The sequence below is a fragment of the Neoarius graeffei genome, chromosome 15, assembly GCF_027579695.1.
Source record: "Neoarius graeffei isolate fNeoGra1 chromosome 15, fNeoGra1.pri, whole genome shotgun sequence".
NCBI classification, from domain to species: domain Eukaryota; kingdom Metazoa; phylum Chordata; class Actinopteri; order Siluriformes; family Ariidae; genus Neoarius; species Neoarius graeffei.
The window spans coordinates 15,670,698-15,694,450 of record NC_083583.1 but is presented as its reverse complement, the minus strand read 5'-3'; the positions used below and the strand labels follow the sequence as shown (position 1 = coordinate 15,694,450).

Genomic DNA, 23,753 nt, shown 5'->3' with positions numbered 1-23,753 from the left:
ACAAGTCGCCAGGTCATCACAGGGCTGACACAGACACAGACAACCATTCACACTCACATTCACACCTACGGTCAATTTAGAGTCACCAGTTAACCTAACCTGCATGTCTTTGGACTGTGGGGGAAACCGGAGCACCCGGAGGAAACCCACGCGGACACGGGGAGAACATGCAAACTCTGCACAGAAAGGCCCTCGCCAGCCCCGGGGCTCGAACCCAGGACCTTCTTGCTGTGAGGCGACAGCGCTAACCACTACACCACCGTGCCGCCCACAATAAACATCATTATTTAAAATTTCAACTTGAGAAATTACTTGCCTTTTTAAATTTCTTCCCCCACTCATGTTTCTCTCCAATTTGTTCATAGCCAATTCTACCATTTTATACAACATAACCAGGAAGAGTGGAGGCCAGCATGAGCTTCCTTTGAGACACAACTGCTGCCGATGCACTATCGTAACACTCGGAGGCAAATGCCATTGGCCCTCTTCCACATTCTTAATTTCAGAGACACCAACAATTAGCTCGAATACGAAGGTCACTGGGCATTTCCATGCATTGTCTGTGGAAGAATACACCTTTCAAAGATAGGACTTCTCTTCCAAGTCATCAAAGAAGAAAATGTCCTGGACTTCTCGGGGACAAGACTCTCCAATAATGATGACGGTTAGCTACTGCTGCTGTGATTGACAAGGGACAGAGTATGCTCCGCCCACCCAGAGAGCACAGCCAGTTTTGCTCTCTAGTTTTAAATACGTGATCTCCTGACTCTAATGCGAACAAATCTGTTACGCCACTTGGGAGTCCACATCCCTTTCCTTTAACAACAGTAATTCATAAATCTTTAATTTGCGCTAGCAGCAGTCGCGCCAATTGTTACTCTCACTCAGGATCTTTCTACTTTCTTCTGATTATTATTTTAACATTTTTGGGACGCTATTTCTCCGTTAGTTTTCAACCAATCACCACCAAATTTCACATGAAGTATACCTCTGGGCCGAATTAAGTTGCTATGACTTTTGGTGCTGATCCGGATCACTGAACTGGAATGATCCATGAAAAATGGACTTTTTTTTTCAATCACTTATAACTCTGGGGGGAAAAAAAAAGATGAAAATTGACAGGGGTTTTTTTTTTTCCCCATTTTGCTCAGCAAAATGACCTTCACCTTGACCTTCAGTTGACAAACATCAGCTAGCGCAAATTACTGTGACTAAAGTCAGTTTCTATCTAGTTCTTCTTCTCCTAATGTTTTTAGGAAGCTATTTCTCCCTCAGTTTTCAACCAATCATCACCAAATTTCACATGAATAACAACTCTGGGCTGAATTAAGTTGCTATGACTTTTGGTGCTGATCTGGATCACTGATCCGGAATGATCCATAAAAAACAGGTTTTCTCTCAATCACTTTTCATGATTTTTTTCAAATCAGTTTTTTTTTTTTTTTTAATTTTGTTCAGGGCAGCAGGGCGAAACTTTTCCTTGACCTTCAATTGACACAGGTAACGCAAATTACTGTGACTTTTGTCACAGTCTCTAGTTCTAAATTCTATTTACTCTATAAAAAAAAAGTTGCAAAATTACCAACGTCTCTAAAGAATAGTTCGTGTTAATGCAAGCAAACAGTCAAGCTTAAAAAATTTATTTTAAACCCCTCTCAATATATACACAGTATTTTGGTTTGATTAACATTTTAAAGTTTACTAAATGATTCCTTACGTGTTGCTGTATAGTCTGGATGACTTCAGTATTAATTTACAATGTACGAAAAAAAATAAAAACATCGAATTTGAAGGTATTTCCAAACTTTTGATGGTACTGTATATATAAAAATAAATGTTTTATATATGGTATTTGACCAAATATGAGGTGACACACGTGTAAAATCACCTCGTCATCGTGAGGAAAAACAAAACTTTCGACACGAACCATTCAGACGATTATGAACCCGCGCAAGTCACTTAACGAATATTACTACAATACAAACAGTTTCAAATATTATTAAAAAAAGAATTAACTGTTGAAAATTTGCTATGAAGATGGTCGAAGAGCGATCAGGAGAACCCAAAGATCACAGTTTTAGAACTGTAAAGGGGTGGGTTTCCCAAAAGCATCGTAGCACAAAGATCATTGTTAAATGGTAGAGCGAGCATCACAATGAACACTCTCTCTCTCGTAGTTAAGATGCTCTTAACATTAAGAGGCTTTTGAGAAACTCACCCCAGTTTAGTTGTTAAGTTTCAGCAGCGTGTGGAATGTATGCGGCATTAAAGATTGTTATGCCTATTCATGAGTGGGAATAATTCTGGAGCAGACTTTATTTATAACACTGATCCTCCTGAGGAGGCGTCAGTTAGACTAGGTACATTCTGGAACATAATAACCATGCAGAGAAAACATTTAAAGGCGAGTTTTGAAAAGACAAAACACTGCAGCAATGCTATGTTTACGGTGCGTACAATAAGAATGATTTCTTCCATCATTAAAACATGTACGTACACATCCAGAGGTAGTAAATCATCTTGCAGACCCTTTGGTATTCCAGCGGGATTTCCTCATTAAAGTCCTGATAGAAACATGGCTTTATTGGGAAAAATCTCGGCAGTGGAGGCCAGTTATTTTCTTTACCTGTAATAACAAAAGTTTTTCCACCTATATATCCATTTTTTTTTCATAATCAATTGTGACAATCGCAGTATGAATTATATGCTATAATTTCAATGTGTGTGTGAGAGAGTGTCTCACCTCTGCCTGCGTTTCGGTTCTGGAGTTCCTGCTCCTTGCGTTCGAGCTCGGCTGCTTTCTTCTCCAATTCCTCCTGCTGTTTGAGAAAGTCGGTCTGCGCAGCCACCACCCTGGCCTGCACAACACACACCCATATAACAGCAGGTTACAAATTCTCAATTCTGATTGGTCAGACGGTGTTGAATTGTCATCTATAAACAAGTTTATGTTAATGTGCTTGTTTTAATACATGTTACTTCTATAATAATAATAATCATAACTTCTCTTGTGCAAATTTACATATTAATATGAACAAATGTGCATTACAAGATTAAAATCAACATAAAATAGCTTATGGTGATGTCCTATGGTAAGATGCCCTGTGATTACTATAAAAACTATAAATATTAAAATGTCCCATTGTGAACTGTTCAATAATAACTATGATAACTGTCCTATATTCAAAAATATAAAGATAAATGTACGTAATGAACAATGCAACAAATATATCATAAATTCAAATTCACTAATTACAATAAAATGATTCCTTAGCTTCTGTTCGAAAGCTTCATAAGGCCAAACAAAATAATATATGTGTGTTTCCGGTTACCCGACCGACCCTGTAAAAACACTGCGACCCTTCAACTGTTTATGACCACGATAAACAAACTATTTCTCGCGCCCGACCCTACCTGCTTGGCAGCCACCTGGCGATTCAAACGAGAACCGCTAGGGCGTGTCATATAGACCACTCGGTATTTGCCGAAAGACACGAGGCCCGTCAGGAGTAAATTGACAACCAACACGCACCTCCCTCTACGCCAGCCCTTTCAAACCAGCACGGGCACTGTGCAAGCGCTGCTCAGCGACTTAAGTTTTGATCTCATCCATGGCTCCGGCCCACCTTTAAACGTTTATAACTCGGACACCGAAGGTCGCAGCAAAGCCAAATTTCGTAGGCATTTCTAGACAGGGGTCACCGTTAGATGCAATCGAATACACAGCTGAACAATGCTGCGTATTCTTGCTAGTGTTACAATGATGATTATCTTAGATTTTTAAGTAGAAAAACTGGCCACCCTTGCGTTCATGCCTCGAAGGGTCGGATGTAAATGACTGCTTGCACATGCGCAGTATATTTCATCGATTCTTCCGGGTGCCTATAAAACGGAGGTTCGCCTCGGAACAAAAAGCGACACAGTGGACAGAAATGTTTGCTTGTCAGATCAGCCGACTGCAATGCAAAAAAGATATTCACAACAATTAAAAATATTTCCAAATGAAGAACTATAGAGTAACTACAACATTGTTTCCTACAACAAATCACACAGTTCTGACATTCTGGGATCAGTTGCAAACGTTTAACGAGTATTTTGCAAAAAAAAGTTTTCAAAGGAAACTTCTCACTTTTTCCTACCTACCCTAGAAAATTTGTCGTAAACTTATGGGATAAACAATTTTTTTTTCCCCTACCTACCTACCCTATTTTGAAAACCCAGGAAACATATTTTGTTTGGCCTAAGAACTAATAAAAAGCCAACCTAAAAAAAAAAAAAAAAAAAAAAAAAAGGTTTTCATTAAAAGCTTGAATCTATTAAAGGAGAACTGAAGTCATTTTTAAACTTGCTTTATTTCTTAATTAACGTGCTATTCAATTACGTTTTCGGTTTTAGTAACCTTATATCGTGACTTGTATTGGCAACTAATTGCAATTAAATATTATACTTATCGGCCTATTCGGTTTTTAGCCATGTTGAATTTAGTTCGTTTGGTCCACGGTAGGCATCGCTTATCCGCGCGATCTTCACGAGACTTGTGCGAGACTTCGAAACATCAAGTGTCAGCCAGGTGTCAGTGCCGCCATTTTGAAAACTGTTTTCCAAACGAAATATTGCACAAAAACGAGTTTAAATGACGATTACTGCCTACTTTTTTCAAACTTTCCTGATCGCTATCAAAACATACAGAACTTCCGGCTTGATTACGTCAGCATTCGAAAGAGGGCGCGCGCATCTTTTGACAACGTTGGCAGATGTCGGTCACTTTGATTTCCGCTGTACGTTTTACTTCCGTCCTACGATGTCTCGCACAGGTCTCAACGAATCTCGTTTATGGCCATCGCTTTGACATATGGACTGATCTATTACACAGCATATTTCAAACACTCATAACTTACTATAAAGCGACAAAATAACGATCAAAACTGCATTCCGATATTTAATAAAAATGAGAGAAATAGAATTTTGATAATAAAATAATTATTTGCCTTCACTTCTCCTTTAAAACAAGATTCGTTTCAAACTTCTAAAGGTAATCTGTTCCATGCACAAGGTGCTACCACAGAAAAGGCGTGGTCACCCAGGGGTTTTCTTCATTATGAGAGCAGATGGTTGAAGTAGTATGCTATTATTCGATCTTAAACTATACTATGAACGATCCTTAATCATATCGCACCTCTAACTCAGGAGTATAATAACTTGTACAGGAGCTTGTTTGGTGGACACTCTTCAGAAAACAAATTTAAAAAAAAAAAAAACATGTTGACATCATGAAAATTAGGATGTTTATTTAACATTTTGTTTGTGCTTTGGAACAATCAGAGAACTTTAAATTTTCTGACACAGGAAAGTCAAAGACAGGTTGGTGAGGAATCCTAAGTTATGACTGGAACTAACTTGTTTCGTGGTCATTCTATAACGTTAACTAACCACAAATGGCGGCACGGTGGTGTAGTGGTTAGCACGGTCGCCTCACAGCAAGAAGGTTCCGGGTTCGAACCCAGCGGCTGGCGAGGGCCTTTCTGTGTGGAGTTTGCATGTTCTCCCCGTGTCTGCGTGGGTTTCCTCCGGGTGCTCCGGTTTCCCCCACAATCCAAAGCCATGCAGCAAGGTACCGAACCCCTGACTGCTCCCCGGGCGCTCTGGTGTGGCTGCCCACTGCTCTGAGTGTGTGCGTGTGTTCACTGCTTCAGATGGGTTAAATGCAGAGGATGAATTTCACCGTGCTTGAAGTGTGCATGTGACAAATAAAGGTTTCTTCTTAAATGGATAAAAAACACTCTTTTCTTTCTTTCTTTACAATTTATTTTAAAAAAAAACAAGCGTGTTGGCAATTTGCTTAGGTCTAAGAGAAATATAATACTTTGGGACATGCTGTTATTGGAAAATAATCAACTGCAGGGAGGTAGCAGTAACTTTCTCCATCATCTTGTTGTTGATTATGTTCTGGTAACAGGATGTTCCCAAGAGTTTTGGTCTTTCAGTAACATAATGAGTCGTGCAGGAACAGCATGGTGTGGTGAAATGATGCAGGATATCATTAAAGCTGGGTTTAAGATGAGAAAAAGAGAAAGTGCAGTGGACGAACCTGAGGACTGGGCTCCAGGGTGGGCTGCAGAACAGCGGGCTGAGATCCAGCTGAGATAGGTATGGTGGTTCCATTTTCCTTAAGGGGAAAAGAGAGAGAGAGATGTGTTTAGTGTCATACTCTTTGAGCACAATCACAGTAAGCAAAATTCATTTAATATTCATGTGTGGGAGACTGCCAGAGATGGACAAAGTACCCAACTTCATTACTTAAGTCAAAGTACAGATCCCACTGATCAAATGTTACTCCGATACAAGTGAAAGTTGTCCAGTCAAATTTTTACTCAAGTTAAAGTACTCAAGTACTTGCTTTTAAAAATACTTAAGTATTAAAAGTACATTTTCTGTCGTCAACACATTGTTGTATTATTGCCACAACGCTTATAATACCTCATGCCTCTGAAGCGACCGACTGGATTATTCTGTGAATTCACAAAATGAACGCATGCTGTGCCATCATGGTGGTTTAACGTTAAGCTAGCTAGTCAGTGAAACTCCACCTGACATGCTAGCAAACTCTTTCCAAACTCAAAATCATAGAGTAGCTAACCTTACTAGAAAAGAAAGATTTCTACATTTTATTTGGCAAGGTTATGCTAAAACATATTTCTGAAAGGACTTCAGATAAGTTAACGTTATTCATGTTAGCGTAACTCTGTTTTTACATGCTGACTAAGAAAGAAAGACAGAAACTTTATTCATCACACACGTGAAATTCCTCTCTACATTTAACGCATCTAAAGGAGTAAACACACACGTGATCAATCAGCAGACACACACATACCCAGAGCAGTGGACAGCCATGCTAACAGCCATGCTAACAGCAGCCGGGGAGCAGTTGGGAGTTAGGTGCTTCGCTCAAGGGCACCTCAGCCCAAGGCCGTCCCATATTAACCTAACCGCATGTCTTTGGACTGTGGGGGAAACCGGAGCACCCGGAGGAAACCCACGCAGACACGGGGAGAACATGCAAACTCCACACAGAAAGGCCCTCGCTGGCCACGCGGCTCGAACCCGGACCTTCTTGCTGTGAGGCGACCGTGCTAACCACTTACACCACTGTGCCGCCCAAGTTAATTAGTTATGTGTTAACATTAGTCGTGGACAAGGCTATGGCAACTTGGCGGGCAAATCCATAGACAGTCATTTGACTAACCAGACTGCATAGCTATTGCAATGTTATCACTAGTTCTAAAAGCACAGACAACTTCACTGCAAGCTTTCTCTTGGAATAAAACATTTACAGGCCTCAGTATGCTTCCACAGGTTGGACAGCAAGTTTTTGTAGGCCGTGATGCGGTTCGTTTTAGGTAAACAAAGCAAACCTTTAAAACGAAACGAATCTTTAACCCTTTCAGAAAACTGAAACATGGGTTCGAGGTATAGCCACGAGTGCATGCATTCCCCAGAAGAACCGCCTCCTTCCATTCTGCCATCAACTGATCGTGTTCAAATAAAGCTGCTGAAAAATCACTGAACTTGATTTTATACAGTCTAGGGACGTGACGTGAGCCTAGTGATTACTGATAGACTGTCTCAGTGTCACCTGCAAAAAAAAAAAAAATCAAATCACGTTTTAGGGCCCGTTTACACGAGGACGCTGTCGGGTAAAAACAACTAAATATTTTATCAGAAGTGCCTTTCGTCTACACGGGGATGGCGTTTCCGAGGCTGAAAAACGGAAAAAATTGAAAACGCCTTCCAGATTGGAGAAGTTAAAAACGGCCCCCGTTGCATATCCATCTAAACTACCCAATACGCGAAACTCTGCTCGGATCTGCTCGCGTCGGGTACGCGTTTACGTCATACATATGTCACATACTGTACATGCCAGCCCGGGAAGTAAGAAAGTAAGTAAAAACGTAAGAGCATGTCTGATTACATCGATCCAACGGACCTTCAAGCTGCTCTGGCAGATTTAATAAACGTCCAGGAGTCCTTCGAACATCTATACCGAATCTGCACATATACCGCTAATGAACAGAGGCGGGTATAGTATGCTCTTACTTTTTTACTTACTTTCTTACTTACCATAGCCAGAGTAGTCAAAGTTTTCGCGGCGCAGATGTGCAGATCAGACAAGACGGAAGACGTTGCGCATGCGTGCAGACATAGCGGAGGTCTTTCACAGCACCACCTAGCCGCCTGGCATGCACATCCAATTGAGTTCCACACATTTATGCGTCACCGTATAGACGCAGATTTCCTCCTTGAAAACGGTCGTGTAGACGCGGAAAAAAGTGAGAACGAAAACGGACTTTTGCGTTTTTGTTTCAGACTGTCCCCGTGTAAAGTGGGCCTTAGGCAGCTGGGCCATAGAAGGTTCACGCTGCACGCTGCATGCTGCACGCTACACGCTACACGTTCACGTGAAGAACCGGACCCTGGGCCATTAAACTACATGCTTGGATGTTCACGTGTTGCGTCTGTTCTACTTTGACCGAGTAACCAACAATATGGACTCTTCGGATGACGACGATTGCCTCATTCTGCTTTTACTGAGACAGAGGAAGAGAAAAAGGAACAGAATTTGGAGCCGAGAACACTTCCTTCTGAGAGAAACCCGTGGTGAATTTCACCGAACATTCTATAATCTGCTTGACAATCCCGATGAAGAACTATTTTTCAATTATACCATTCAATTATATTTTTTCTGAAGTTTTCCCCTGAAAGCATAGAGTTATCTCCCTAGACCCGTTCTGATTGGCTGGCGCGGCGGTGACCGCATGCATTGACTGGAATTTCCATCTTCACGCCTAGAAAAAAGTGTGCATGTTCATTTCACGCTTCACGCGTGAAGTGTGCAGCGTGCAACGTGAACGCCGTTCTATGGCCCAGAGCAAGTCATGCTACATTTGTCCACTTTTCTTTACACGCGTGTAGCGTGTAGTGTGCAGCATGCAGCGTGCAGCGTGAACCTTCTATGGCCCAGCTGCCTTAGAAAAGAAAACAAAAAACATCCACTTTCAAAGCTGCTTCACAGTAACGTGTAATGAGGAGCTTGATGGAAATGTCGTGGAGTGAAAAGTACGATATTTTAATTTCACTACATTTGAAAGACAAGTCATAAGTTTCCAAAAAAATAAAAATACTTAAGTAAAGTACAGATACTCAAGAAGTGTACTTAAGTACAGAACTCAAGTAAATGTGCTTCGTTACTGTCCACCTCTGGAGACCGCCAGTGGATATTGGCCTTTGCTTTAAAATGTGACTGATCAAAAGAAATGCTCTTAAACAAATAATTTTTGGTGTTCAATATATTTAACTAACTGATGCATCAAAAAATGAATAGCAGCCAAAAACTGCTCACGGAGAACTGGTTTTAAAAAGTGTTGACAAGCGTCTTAGCTTTCATCAATAAAATGACCACTGGACTAATTTAAAATATTCAAATAGTTCTATGTTTTATTAATTATGCTGTTTTATTCATAGGCTAGTTTTTATTTAACCAGGTAAAATCTCATTGAGATTAAAACGGCTCTTTTTTTTTTTTTAAAGAGTGATCTGGCTAATGCCATGTACACACGTAGCCGGGTATTTTAAAAACCGAACATCCCCCCCCCCGTTTATAAAAATGTTTTATCCACACCACCTCGTCTTCGAAAAAAATCCCTTCCACACATAACCGAACATCTGCGTTTTCAATCACATTCATAAGCATTCCAAACCTGTAGATGGTTATTTCCCCAAATCCTCCCCCCTAATCACATCGCCTGTGCTCTTGGAGCAGTAGTTGGGCTTCTAAAATTAAACATGTAAATAGCACCTGCACAATAATTAACGCTTTCAAGGCACTACTCCGATCCATTACTCTTTAGCTAGCCGCACACTACGCCGATTTTCAGCGTACCGAGCCAACTGAAGTCGCGAGTCAGGCGTAAAGACTAGTTTTCGATGGTACCGACTCATCTCACAGCCGATTCGAAAAACTAATCGGGAGCCAGACTGATCGGCGAGAGTCGCTAGCAATAGCCAATCATATCTTTCGCATATAATACGTGACATCATGAAACACAATTTCTAGCGTGAGAACTACGTGTTGGTAGCACCTAATGCAGGTATATACTGTAATTCCATAGACTGAAGCTTTATCCATAGACACAGTGGGCTGGAAAGCCACTCTGCTCAAGTTGTGTGGCTGAATTCCAAATCGCTTTAACTCCCCTATATAAGTGCACTATTTAAGGTTGGAAATAATAGCTCATGCAGCCTAGATAGTGCGCTACATATTCCATGTTGTGTCATTTGTAATTCAGCCTGTAGCATCTTCAAGTGTTGGATTTAACAGTAACGATATCCAATAGCCAATCACAAAGCTATTAAGTTGTCACGTGTCGCTTCAATCGCGACTGCACTCGTAAACAGTCGGGGGATATGTGCGTGCCCTGTCGGGAGTCGGCTCTGAAATGGGTCGGTTCGGTACCGCGTGGATCGCCGTAGTGTGCGGCTAGCTTAAGTCCATGCTTAATCTGGCTTCTGCAGTAAACAAAGGTCGCACGTTTGACGTCAGGGCAGATTTGTTGTCATTTTTTTGGCGCAGATTGTGATGTTCTAAAACGCAAACCTCCGGTTATCTCTGTCTACACGAAAAGGCATACACGGAGTTTTCAAAAATCTTCACTTTGCCCGGAGTTTTTTTAAATATTCGTTTTTGATGTGTTTTCATGTGGATGACAGGCCAAAACGTAGAAAAATATCTTCGATTTAGCAGATACCCAGCTACGTGTGGACGGGGTCTAAGAGAGCAGCAAACATTTTTACAACCATAAAGCACAAACAATAAAAACAGCCAAATCCACCTGTCACACTCTATAAATAAGAGATCATACTCTAATATCCAGATGGTTTATTTACACAATAAACCATCACGGGGAAAAAAAGATGCACAATTTCAAAAATGTTAGACTAAATTAAAAAAAAAAAAAGCGCCTAGCTAACGAGTAACACCCATTTCAGGTACAAGACTCCTACATCTCTTTAAACTTTACAAAAGATAATGAAATGTTTTATTCGGAAATTCTTCCAGGAGAATTCATTTGAGTAAGAATAAGAAACTGGAAAATTAAAAATAACTTTAATTGCGTCATAAGATGTTAAGAACCAATCAGCTTCCCGTCTGCAAACAGGATATGAAATTCGCCCCACGGCAGAAAAGAAAGCCTACAATTCATTTCCTAAAGCCTGCAAAGTGCAGTTCAGATTTTCAGCGATTCAAAGTGAACAGAGGTTTTTCAGGGAGTAAAAGACGAAGCTGCACCTTTATCTGTCGACATTTTGATTTGTTGGCGTGTAACCGTTCCATCAAACGCTTATTAAATCACACTGCATGAATACTAACTGTACATGCGTCTTCATGTCCATATTTGCCCCAAGTAGCTGCTTTAAAACATTTCAGAAGCCTGTCCACTGTCTGCTGGTGTGAAACTGGGCCTGGTTTCCACTCCTCCTCCTTTATAAAATCCAGGGTGTGCATCTCAGAGCCTCAGGCTTTTTCACCAACGTTCATTCTTTTATCATAAGAACAAAGGTTGTTCATTATGTTGCCATAACATGTTAAACTTTAAAGGTCATAGGCAACAGTCGAAGGTGAAACGTAGAATATCAACTTTATTGTCTAGAAGAACAACCCAAAAAGCAAATTCAATCCTCCTAGTGTCTAATTTGCACCCTAAAATTGAATAAAATGGTTAAAATATACCGTTTTGCCCAATTTCCGAAGGTTTGTTTACATCTCACTTATGCGCACTTTCACCGCCAGGGGACCGTCATCGTGACGTCATTCAAGCCAAACAGACTGGGAGCAGCTCTGTGTTTACTTGCGAACCGAGCACACGTGTACAGACTTTGGTCATGAAAGGTTGTGTAAAATGTCAGAAAGCGATAGTGATTTTGAAGCAGGAACTCTCCAAATTAAATATCGAGAGGTGAAGCCATATATGTATGAACCTATGGCTGTTGCGAAGCAATCAGTGAACGTGGCTCACTGGTTTGACCGTGCAGCCTCGGAATTGGACAGCGACTCATCCGTCTCTGATCGCGGTGACCCTGGACCTCAACAAGACTCGCACCCAAACGATTTATCCTGGTAGTTATGATAAATTCCTACTTTCATTGTAATACTAAAATAAGAGCCCTTTTGAAGAATAATTAAACCGCCCTCCCTAGTGGATATAGGGAACGATTACTGGACAGTGCGCCGGTAGGCCACATTAGCCTGCCATCCGCAGCATTATACTATTTATAGCCGACTCTAAGTGAGGAAATATCCCTTTGTCTCATTTCCACAATGATTGTACAGGATCTCTCAGGATTCTTGACTTGTCAATTGCAAGCAAAAGTAAAAAATGTTTACCTCCAATCTTCTCCTTTTTGCTTGAGCGTTGCTGGTCTGTTTCTTCTTTGCCTGCTTGATTTTGTTTCACGCGCACAATCTACTCTCTCCGGCTCGTCTCCGCTTCCGGAAAAAAACCCCAACCCTCTGGCTTCACGCGCACAATCCACTCTCTCCGCCTCTTCTCCTCTTCCAGAAAAAGCCAACCCTCTGGCTTCATGCGCACAATCCACTCTCTCCGCCTCTTCTCCTCTTCCGGAAAAAGCCAACCCACTCGCTCCGCCTCTTCTACTTTTGTGGAAAAAGCCAATCCTCTCGCTCCGCCTCTTCTCCTTTTTCGGAAAAAAGCCAACCCACTCCCTCCACTTCTCCTCTTCCGGAAAAAGCCAATCCACTCTCTCTGCCTCTTCTCCTCTCTCGGAAAAAGCCAATCCACTCTCTCTGCCTCTTCTCCTCTCTCGGAAAAAGGTAAAAACTTCTTCCTGAACCGGTCCCATTGTTACAGTTCACTGCACAACAATAAGGCATGGCTTTTCTTTGGAAATTCCTGAACGCACGTCTGCACTCAAGCCGAACGGCAACGTAAGCAAACAGAAGTGGACTCAACTCAAGCGGCTTGTCTTAAATGCCGTCATGCGCCGAGTGGTCACAGAAACAGCCGACAGAAATTCGCCACGATCAGCGCAAACTTATTTTAATTATTACTTATTAACAATACTTCTTGGGACCAGAAGAAAGTTACAGAGGTTTTTTTTTTAACATATAAAGTTTCAAATGTGCATAAAATTAAAACCGTTGCCTATGAGCTTTAATAGGAATTTGTTCTTGATTCTAAGATTCCTGTTCTTGGCTGGCAGGAGTGGAACCCAACGTGGTCTTCTATTTTTCTGTTGCAAGCTGAGATGCTTTTCTGCTCACCACAGTTGTAAAGAGCTGCTATGAGTTATAATATCCTCCCTGGGGAAAAAAAAAAAGAAAAAAAAAAAAAAGCTCGATCCAATTTGGCCATTTTCCTCTGACCTCTCTGATCAACAAGGTGTTTGTTTTCACCCATTCGATGTTTTTTGGTTTGTCGCACCAGCATCTCAGCAGTGGAGCATGTGACCAGCTTTAAATTCCTGGGGATCCACATCTCACAGGACCTCACCTAAACAACCAACTACTCCAACCTGGTCAAGAAGGCTCACCAGCGGCTCTTTTTCTTGAGAACTCTGAAGAAAAACCACCTCTCTTCAGACATCCTGGTGAACTTCTACTACTGTACCCTGAAGAGCATCCTAACCAACTGTATTACAGTCTGGTATGGGAACTGCTCTGTCTTGGACCGGAAGGCACTGCAGAGGGTGGTGAAAATCGCCCAGCGTGTCGTGGGAGCCTCACTTCCTGCTACTGAGGACATCTACAGGAAGCGATGTCTCAGGAGAGCCATAAACATCAACAAAGACTCCTGCCACCCAGCACACAAACTGTTCACTCTCCTGCCCTCTGGAAAGCACTACAGGAGCCTTCGGACTAAAACCACCAGGTTCAGGAACGTTTTTTTTTTTTTCTTCCTTCAGCTGTCTCACTGCTGAACTCCGCCCCCCCACACACACACACCCAACCCCCCGAACAAACTGAATTGACTTGAACTGACTTCACTGCACTATCACCATTTGCACTACTGTTTATTCATACCGTGTTTTGTATATACTGCACAGAGGTGGACAAAGTCCCCAACTTCATTACATAAGTCAAAGTACAGATCCCGCTGGTCAAATGTTACTCCGATACAAGTGAAAGTTGTGCAGTCAATTTTTTACTTAAGTACTGAAGTGCTTGCTTTTAAAAATACTTAAGTATTAAAAGTACATTTTCTGTCAACGCATCGTTGTATTATTGCCACAATGCTTACAAAACCTAATGCCGTTACCAAAGACAGAAATGTGAATTCACAAAATGAACGCATGCTGTGCCATCATGGTGGTTTAACGTTAAGCTAGCTAGTCAGTGAAACTCCACCTGACATGCTAGCAAACTCTTTTCAAACCCGAAATCATATTCGGTAGCTAACGCTACTAGAAAATAAAGATTTCTACATTCTGTTTATTTGGCAAGATTACGCTAAAACATTTATAAAAGGACTTCAGATAAGTTAACGTTATTCATGTTAGCGTAACTCCATTTTTACATGCTAACTAACAGCGTCCAAGTTAACTAGCTATGTGTAAATGTTAGCCGTGGACAAGGCGATGGTAACTTGGCGGGCAAATCCACAGAAAGTCATATGACTCACCAGACTGCATAGCTATTGCAATGTTATCGCTTGCTCTAAAAGCACAGACAACTTCACTGCAAGCTTTCTCTTAGAATAAAACGTTGATACACCTCAATATGCTCCCGCAGGTTGGATGGCGAGTTTCTGGAGGCCGTGATATAGTTCATTTTCAGCAAACGTTTAAAATGAAACAAGTCTTTAATCCTTTCAGAAAACTGAAACATGGGTTCGAGGTATGGTCATGGGTGTGCGTGCGTTCCCTAGAAGAACCGCCTCCTTCCGGTCTGTCATCAACTGACTGAGTTCAAATAACGCTGCTGAGAAAATCACTGAACTTGATTTTATACAGTCTATGGACGTGACGTGACCCTAGTGATTACTGATCGGCTGTCTCAGTGTCACCTGCGAAAAAACCAATCACGTTTTAGAAAAGAAAACAAAAAACCTCCACTTTCAAAGCTGCTTCATAGTAACAAGTAACGAGGACCTTGATGGAAATGTAGTGGAGTAAAAAGTATGATATTTGTCTTTCAAATGTAGAAGTTAAAGTCATAAGATTCCAAAAAAATAAGATAATAATATTCAAGTACAGATACTCAAAAAGTGTACTTAAGTACAGTACTCAAGTAAATGTACTTTGTTACTGTCCATTGCACTATAGTACATTCATATTGCACATTTATACATACTGTAAATATCTATCATATTATACCATTCCATACTCTGTACATTATTTGTATATTACACTTACAACCCCGATTCCAAAAAAAGTTGGGACAAAGTACAAATTGTAAATAAAAACGGAATGCAATAATTTACAAATCTCAAAAACTGATATTGTATTCACAATAGAACATAGACAACATATCAAATGTCGAAAGTGAGACATTTTGAAATTTCATGCCAAATATTGGCTCATTTGAAATTTCATGACAGCAACACATCTCAAAAAAGTTGGGACAGGGACAATAAGAGGCTGGAAAAGTTAAAGGTACAAAAAAGGAACAGCTGGAGGACCAAATTGCAACTCATTAGGTCAATTGGCAATAGGTCATTAACATGACTGGGTATAAAAAGAGCATCTTGGAGTGGCAGCGGCTCTCAGAAGTCTCATCTCATCTCATTATCTCTAGCCGCTTTATCCTTCTACAGGGTCGCAGGCAAGCTGGAGCCTATCCCAGCTGACTACGGGCGAAAGGCGGGGTACACCCTGGACAAGTCGCCAGGTCATCACAGGGCTGACACATAGACACAGACAACCATTCACACTCACATTCACACCTACGGTCAATTTAGAGTCACCAGTTAACCTAACCTGCATGTCTTTGGACTGTGGGGGAAACCGGAGCACCCGGAGGAAACCCACGCGGACACAGGGAGAACATGCAAACTCCACACAGAAAGGCCCTCGCCGGCCCCGGGGCTCGAACCCAGGACCTTCTTGCTGTGAGGCGACAGCGCTAACCACTACACCACCGTGCCGCCGCTCTCAGAAGTAAAGATGGAAATTATATCGAAATTTGTATGGCAAAATAAGAAAGCAAGAATTAAATACAAGACGCTTCTTAGTTAAAAAAAAAAAAAAGGGGAGGGTTGAACTTACCGAACTTAAGAAATCACTATTGGGCAGCACAACTCAGAGCCTTAATTATGTGGATTACTAAAGAGAAAGATTCAGGCTACATCCACACGACAACGAGATTTTTTTTTTAAATATTGCGTCCACATGGGCAACGGATCAGTAAAATATCAGGTTCATATGGCAACGCAACGCTTGCTGAAAACGACGCAATACACATGCCACACCTCTACGTGCGCTGTAAGACGGTCCCATCGGAGACACCAGAACAATAGAAGAAGTAGACGCATGCGCATAAACCCCTTCTTCTGTAGCATCAGCCACAAAGTTTTGATTATTAGTCAGTAGCGTAAAATAGTATCTATTGTCTAAGACACTTATTTATATTTCATATTAAAACGTCTATGTAAATTAATACATAGAAAGCCTGGCCAGGCGCTGAACGTTCTTCTGCCTTCACTTTAAGAGAAATTCAGGGCGAGCATGAGCCTAGGTTCTTCCCGGTCACTGTCACACGCGCACACCTTCTCACTCCCTGTCCTATGGCTATAGTCCCTTTAAATCATGTGCTCGTTTTTTGAATGGAGACGCGGAAAGAGGAATGAACGGGGTAGATGGAGAGAGAGAGAGGAATGAACGGGGGTAGATGGAAGCCGGTACGCCAACATTCTGATATCCTCCAGAATTCTTTAATGGTCCGGAATAAATTGAATGCTACACGTTGATGGATTACTTTGTTCTTCTATGCCCTTTTTGAGGAATGTATTGTCAGACTTAAACCAACATCTGAAGAGGTGAGATCGCTCCTTTTTTTTCCCTATTTTTGCTGGCGGGATTGTCATGTGGTTGTGACGTCATCGTAAACAAATCTGTTCTACTCATCCAGACGATTTCGCAATGGCGCCGTTGCCAGATTTTTCCACTCTGGAACCCATTCTCAAAAGATTTCGTTTTGGGGCACCCAAAACGCCGGTGCCGTGTGGACGCCAGGCCGAAACGATAAACAATTTTATCAGATTCACCTGAATCCATTGCCGTGTGGACAGGGCCTCGGTGTGGGTGGAGATGGTACAAAATGCATGTCAGCAGGTATCTTTAGAATCACTCCCATTTCTGAACGAAAAGGCTCGGAGGAGAATCAGAATGGGTAATGAGTGGATCAGGGGAACAAGGAAAATTTGGTCAGCAGTACGAAAGAAGTTGAAACTGCTGAATTCTGTAGGCAGGGCTACTAAAATAGCAAAGAACCCAGACTTTGTACCATCTACCATGGATTCAGGATTTAACAAATGAGCTAACAAGGGGCTAATATACAGTATATCGATCAAATGTTTCAGGGACAAACATTGAAATCATTCACACAACTCCAAAAAGAATTTAACTTACCAGCTAATGACTTTTACAAATTCTTACAGCTAAGAGATTATTTACAAAAACACCAGGAATGGGAGAACATTTGTAAGACACCATCTAAATTAGAGGAAGTGTTGTGGTCATTTTCAGAGGACAAGTCAAAAAAAGGGGTTATATCAAAAATCTATAAAGCACTACAACACGAATCTAATGATAACTTTGACAAAGAAAAATGGGAGCTGGAAGCCAGCATCATAATATCAGATGAAGAATGGGAGGAAACATTTAAAGAGGGACACTAACTAACTAACAGCCCAACATGGAGGGAATTCGATTGGAAAGTAAAAATGCGCTACTTCAACACCCCGTTTATTACATCAAAATATAGCAATACAACTGATTTATGCTGGAGGGAGTGTGGAGCGGTGGGTGACACCACCCATATATTCTGGGATTGCCCAAAAATAAAAGATTTCTGGGAGAATATTCAGAAGGAAATTAAACAGATTATGGGTATTAATTTCCCTATGGAACTGGCACTGTACATCTCATCTCATCTCATTATCTGTAGCCGCTTTATCCTGTTCTACAGGGTCGCAGGCAAGCTGGAGCCTATCCCAGCTGACTACGGGTGAAAGGCGGGGTACACCCTGGACAAGTCGCCAGGTCATCACAGGGCTGACACATAGACACAGACAACCATTCACACTCACATTCACACCTACGGTCAATTTAGAGTCACCAGTTAACCTAACCTGCATGTCTTTGGACTGTGGGGGAAACCGGAGCACCCGGAGGAAACCCACGCGGACACGGGGAGAACATGCAAACTCCACATAGAAAGGCCCTCGCCGGCCCCGGGGCTCGAACCCGGACCTTCTTGCTGTGAGGCAACAGCGCTAACCACTACACCACCGTGCCGCCCGGCACTGTACATTTTGGGTATAAATCCTGACAGTATGACAGACAAGAGCTCTAAATATTTATTAAGAATCCTGCTGCTGATCGCAAAAAAGACAATAACAGCTTCCTGGTTGAAACCACAGCCTCCAAGTATAACACAATGGAGAGACAGGGTAAAAAAATGTGTTTATCATGGAGAAAATTACAGCAAGACTATGGTTGAAAACAGACTTGTTTGATACCGTAAAAGATGGTCATTATTAAAACAAGCAATGCCAGAACTCTAATCTCCTCCACTTTTTTTTTCTTCTCTTCTTCTCTATGGAGAGTGTCTTTTTTCTTACTTGTAAAAGATTCGTACTTTGTACTGTTGATTTTCTCACTTGTAAAGTACATGTAGGGGCGGCACGGTGGTGTAGTGGTTAGCGCTGTCGCCTCACAGCAAGAAGGTCCGGGTTCGAGCCCCGTGGCCGGCGAAGGCTTTCTGTGCGGAGTTTGCATGTTCTCCCCGTGTCCGCGTGGGTTTCCTCCGGGTGCTCCGGTTTCCCCCACAGTCCAAAGACATGCAGGTTAGGTTAACTGGTGACTCTAAATTGACCGTAGGTGTGAATGTGAGTGTGAATGGTTGTCTGTGTCTATGTGTCAGCCCTGTGATGACCTGGCGACTTGTCCAGGGTGTACCCTGCCTTTCGCCCGTAGTCAGCTGGGATAGGCTCCAGCTTGCCTGCGACCCTGTAGAACAGGATAAAGCGGCTAGAGATAATGAGATGAGATGAGAATGAGTAAAGTACATGTACTCTGTGGGGTTTTTTTCCTCCTCTTTGGAGCATGTCTTTCTCCTGACTTGTAAAAGATTTGTACTTTGTACTGTTGTGTTTCTCGCTTGTATAGTGCATGTACTTTGTACCGGTTTTTTTTCTTCCCACGTGTAGAGTACGTGTATCTGTACTGTTGATTTTCTCACTTGTAAAGTGCACGTACTCTGTGCAGGGTTTTTATTTATTTTTCACTTGTAAAATACACATACTCTGTACTGTTGATCTTCTTACTTGTAAATTACACGTACTTTGTACTGTTTTTTTTTTTTTTACTTGAAAAGTACTCGTACTAAAGAGAATGTTGATCAAGGCTAACGGAATGGAGGCGAGATTTGGTCGAGGGGAAATATGACGTACAAGTACAAGAATACGGACTGATATTTACAAAGGTGTATTCAACATCAAGGGAAGGGGAAAAGAAGGAAAAAAGAAATTTTCAATTTCTAGAATTACAAGTGTAACCCCTTTAAAGTGTCATATCTACTTTAAAGCTACACTCGAACACTAACAGGATCCTGGGTTTCAGCTATAGATGGTGAATTCACTGGATTTTCCGTCTACCATTTGCAGTTAGGGAATTTGCCATTAAACTTACAACAGTAGGCCTATGCCTTAAATGAACAACTTGCGCAGTGCCTCCACTGGAGAAATACTGTACCAGTAGTCCTGACATACACTATGTAAATCTCCAGAAATTTAATTATTAAGTATATGCAACACCACTCTGCCATGAAATATAACCAATGGGTTACATTTATTTTGTAGGGTCTTAAAAAAATAAATAAATGAAAACGGGTATAGGGGTGTGGCAAAATATATGCCCACGGGTGATGGTATAAAATACAAGTACACTTTGTCACCTTTGGTATACCGAAATGAACATAAAATATGCCAATAAACCTGGCACACAACATACCCTGTAAACCTTTATAAAATAAAAGGTTAGAGAACACCTGTAGAATTACTTTCACTTAATCAAATGAACACTAACGCCCTACAGGCACACATATTTACAATATCTGTCCCATCAGTCAATGAATACCCAGCTTGCAAGCATAACGTTGGGGCCCATTACGTTGGTGCACATGAAAGGGCAAACAAAAAATGTAATCCACAACGCAGCCTCCAAAATGTGGAAACGAGGTCCAACGGACGAGAAACAATGTTTACTCACTCACACGGTAGTCTCTCAGCTACGTGGGTGACGAGACAGTTGAGCTTCAAGTTGGCTACTCACAACCGGTAGCTCCGTAGCGAGCAGACAATGGCCGGGCCTTTCGAAGTGTATACGCAGGCGGTCCCGAGGGCAACGAGTCTTTGAGGAAGAAGCCTTTCTTCCGAATTTGCTCGGACGAAAGTTTGAGTCTCAGTTCACTACGTTAGTGTTCCAAGGAAAAAAACCTCAGAACTTAACTTGCCTGGCATGAATTACTTCCGAACTTGTTCACGCAGCTAGGAAAAAAAAAAAACACACACATTGGCTTGCTAGCCTTCACACCCGACAGTTTACAAAGTCTCTCTCCCGTAATGCTGACTGCACTTAGTTACATCTCAGGCCAGCAGCTTATCGGTTAGCTTACTCTGTCCATCCGAGGCCCGCGACGTCTCCAACACAAAAACCCGTTCACTCCGTTCACTCCCTGACCCATAAGCCTTTTTTTCTTTTTCTTCCTCCACCCCCCCGCAGTGGCAGATTCGACATTCCTAGTATGTCCTGCATTCTCATTGGTCCAAATGCACACCATTACAACTAAACCTATATAGGATTGGTTACAACATAAACATTACAGCAGACAACATTTGGTAAGTCACAGTAAGGAAAAAAAAACATTGCACTATGGTACTTGCAGTATTCTCAATGATGAAATATAATTAGCTATACAATAACTTTAGAAGTTGCAAAGACCTTAGTGAAAGCCATAAGGCAGCTATTTTAATAGGGCCTTACACAAGCAAGTGTGACTGTATATAATATACATCTCCCCTGTGTTTGTTAAGTTTATGTTTATGTATGTAATTGTCAAATAAAAAATAAGTTAAAAAAAAAAAGTAAAGATGGGAAGAGGATCACCAATCCCCCTAATTCTGCACCGACAAATAGTGGAGCAATATCAGAAAGGAGTTCGACAGTGTAAAATTGCAAAGAGTTTGAACATATCATCATCTACAGTGCATATCATCATCAAAAGATTCAGAGAATCTGGAAGAATCTCTGTGCGTAAGGGTCAAGGCCGGAAAACCATACTGGGTGCCCGTGATCTTCGGGCCCTTAGACGGCACTGCATCACATACAGGCATGCTTCTGTATTGGAAATCACAAAATGGGCTCAGGAATATTTCCAGAGAACATTATCTGCGAACACAATTCACCGTGCCATCCGCCGTTGCCAGCTAAAACTCTATAGTTCAAAGAAGAAGCCGCATCTAAACAGGATCCAGAAGCGCAGACGTCTTCTCTGGGCCAAGGCTCATTTAAAATGGACTGTGGCAAAGTGGAAAACTGTTCTGTGGTCAGACGAATCAAAATTCGAAGTTCTTTATGGAAATCAGGGACGCCGTGTCATTCGGACTAAAGAGGAGAAGGACGACCCAAGTTGTTATCAGCGCTCAGTTCAGAAGCCTGTATCTCTGATGGTATGGGGTTGCATTAGTGCGTGTGGCATGGGCAGCTTACACATCTGGAAAGACACCATCAATGCTGAAAGGTATATCCAGGTTCTAGAGCAACATATGCTCCCATCCAGATGACGTCTCTTTCAGGGAAGACCTTGCATTTTCCAACATGACAATGCCAAACTACATACTGCATCAATTACAGCATCATGGCTGCGTAGAAGAAGGGTCCGGGTACTGAACTGGCCAGCCTGCAGTCCAGATCTTTCACCCATAGAAAACATTTGGCGCATCATAAAACGGAAGATACGACAAAAAAAGACCTAAGACAGTTGAGCAAATAGAATCCTACATTAGACAAGAATGGGTTAACATTCCTATCCCTAAACTTGAGCAACTTGTCTCCTCAGTCCCCAGACGTTTACAGACTGTTGTACCAACTTTTTTGAGATGTGTTGTACCAACTTTTTTGAGATGTGTTGTCATGAAATTTAAAACCACCTAATTTTTCTCTTTAAATGATACATTTTCTCAGTTTAAACATTTGATATGTCATCTATGTTCTATTCTGAATAAAATATGGAATTTTGAAACTTCCACATCATTGCATTCCATTTTTATTTACAATTTGTACTTTGTCCCAACTTTTTTGGAATCGGGGTTGTATGTATGTTATTTACTGCTGTGCACGTCTGGTTAGATGCAATCTGTATTTCGTTGCCTTGTACCTGTGACATGTGCAATAACAAAGTAAAATCTAATCTAATCTAATCTACATACTGCAGCACGATACACAGAGCCAGTTTAATGAAGGTTAACTGGCTCAATAATGTATTGAGCAGCTCTAGTTAGACATTGGGATGGCACGGTGGTGTAGTGGTTAGTGCTGTCGCCTCACAGCAAGAAGGTCCGGGTTCGAGCCCCGTGGCCGGCGAGGGCCTTTCTGTGCGGAGTTTGCATGTTCTCCCCGTGTCCGCGTGGGTTTCCTCCGGGTGCTCCGGTTTCCCCCACAGTCCAAAGACATGCAGGTTAGGTTAACTGGTGACTCTAAATTGACCGTAGGTGTGAATGTGAGTGTGAATGGTTGTCTGTGTCTATGTGTCAGCCCTGTGATGACCTGGCGACTCGTCCAGGGTGTACCCCGCCTTTCGCCCGTAGTCAGCTGGGATAGGCTCCAGCTTGCCTGCGACCCTGTAGAACAGGATAAGTGGCTACACATGATGGATGGATAGTCAGACATTGTGCATTTAGAGACATGTTCCAGTGCTTTGTGAGATGAATGTGTGTGTAGTACGAATTCACTCAGTCTCACCTGGTTCCTGGATGAGAAAGGGTTGTACTCGTCTATGTTCTCTGTCGCTGTACTCGTCACCTGGGTCACTGAAGGATCCTGCCAGACAAAAAACACAAACATTTTACATTAAGATGCAAAGTTTAAACACAGAAAAAAATACCTGGAGGCTCTGGGTCGTTAATCACAATGTGGCACAAACACCTGATCTGCATCCTACATATTTTATTGTGCTGTGGATCAGTACCTGCATGGAAAATGAAGGAGAAACATGACTACATTCACACACTGAAGCACTTTACACGTTTCTACAGTCGAAAATCAAATCAAATCACACACACACATATATATTACATTTTGTAATGTTGAATTGTACTTTAATTTAACAGCCCCATCATCAAAAAAAACACTTGATAGATACGCCCCCTGCACGCCACTGGGTTAGATTCAGCAGACTCGAATTTGATTGGTCGATTGGGCTGTCAATCACAGCAAGCCACAAATAACCAACCAAACAGGTT

General features: G+C 41.8%; 1 protein-coding gene across 1 annotated transcript in view; it reads right to left on the bottom strand.

The window, feature by feature from the left end:
• Positions 1-23,753, bottom strand: part of scamp2l (secretory carrier membrane protein 2, like) — a 41,474-nt gene that overhangs the window by 17,470 nt on the left and 251 nt on the right. The window contains exons 2-5 of the mRNA XM_060940913.1: positions 23,254-23,331; positions 6,089-6,166; positions 2,744-2,858; positions 2,498-2,626 (exon numbers count right to left, since the gene is read on the bottom strand). Coding sequence (XP_060796896.1) covers positions 2,498-2,626; positions 2,744-2,858; positions 6,089-6,166; positions 23,254-23,331 — 400 coding nt within the window. The remainder of the gene's footprint in view (positions 1-2,497; positions 2,627-2,743; positions 2,859-6,088; positions 6,167-23,253; positions 23,332-23,753) is intronic.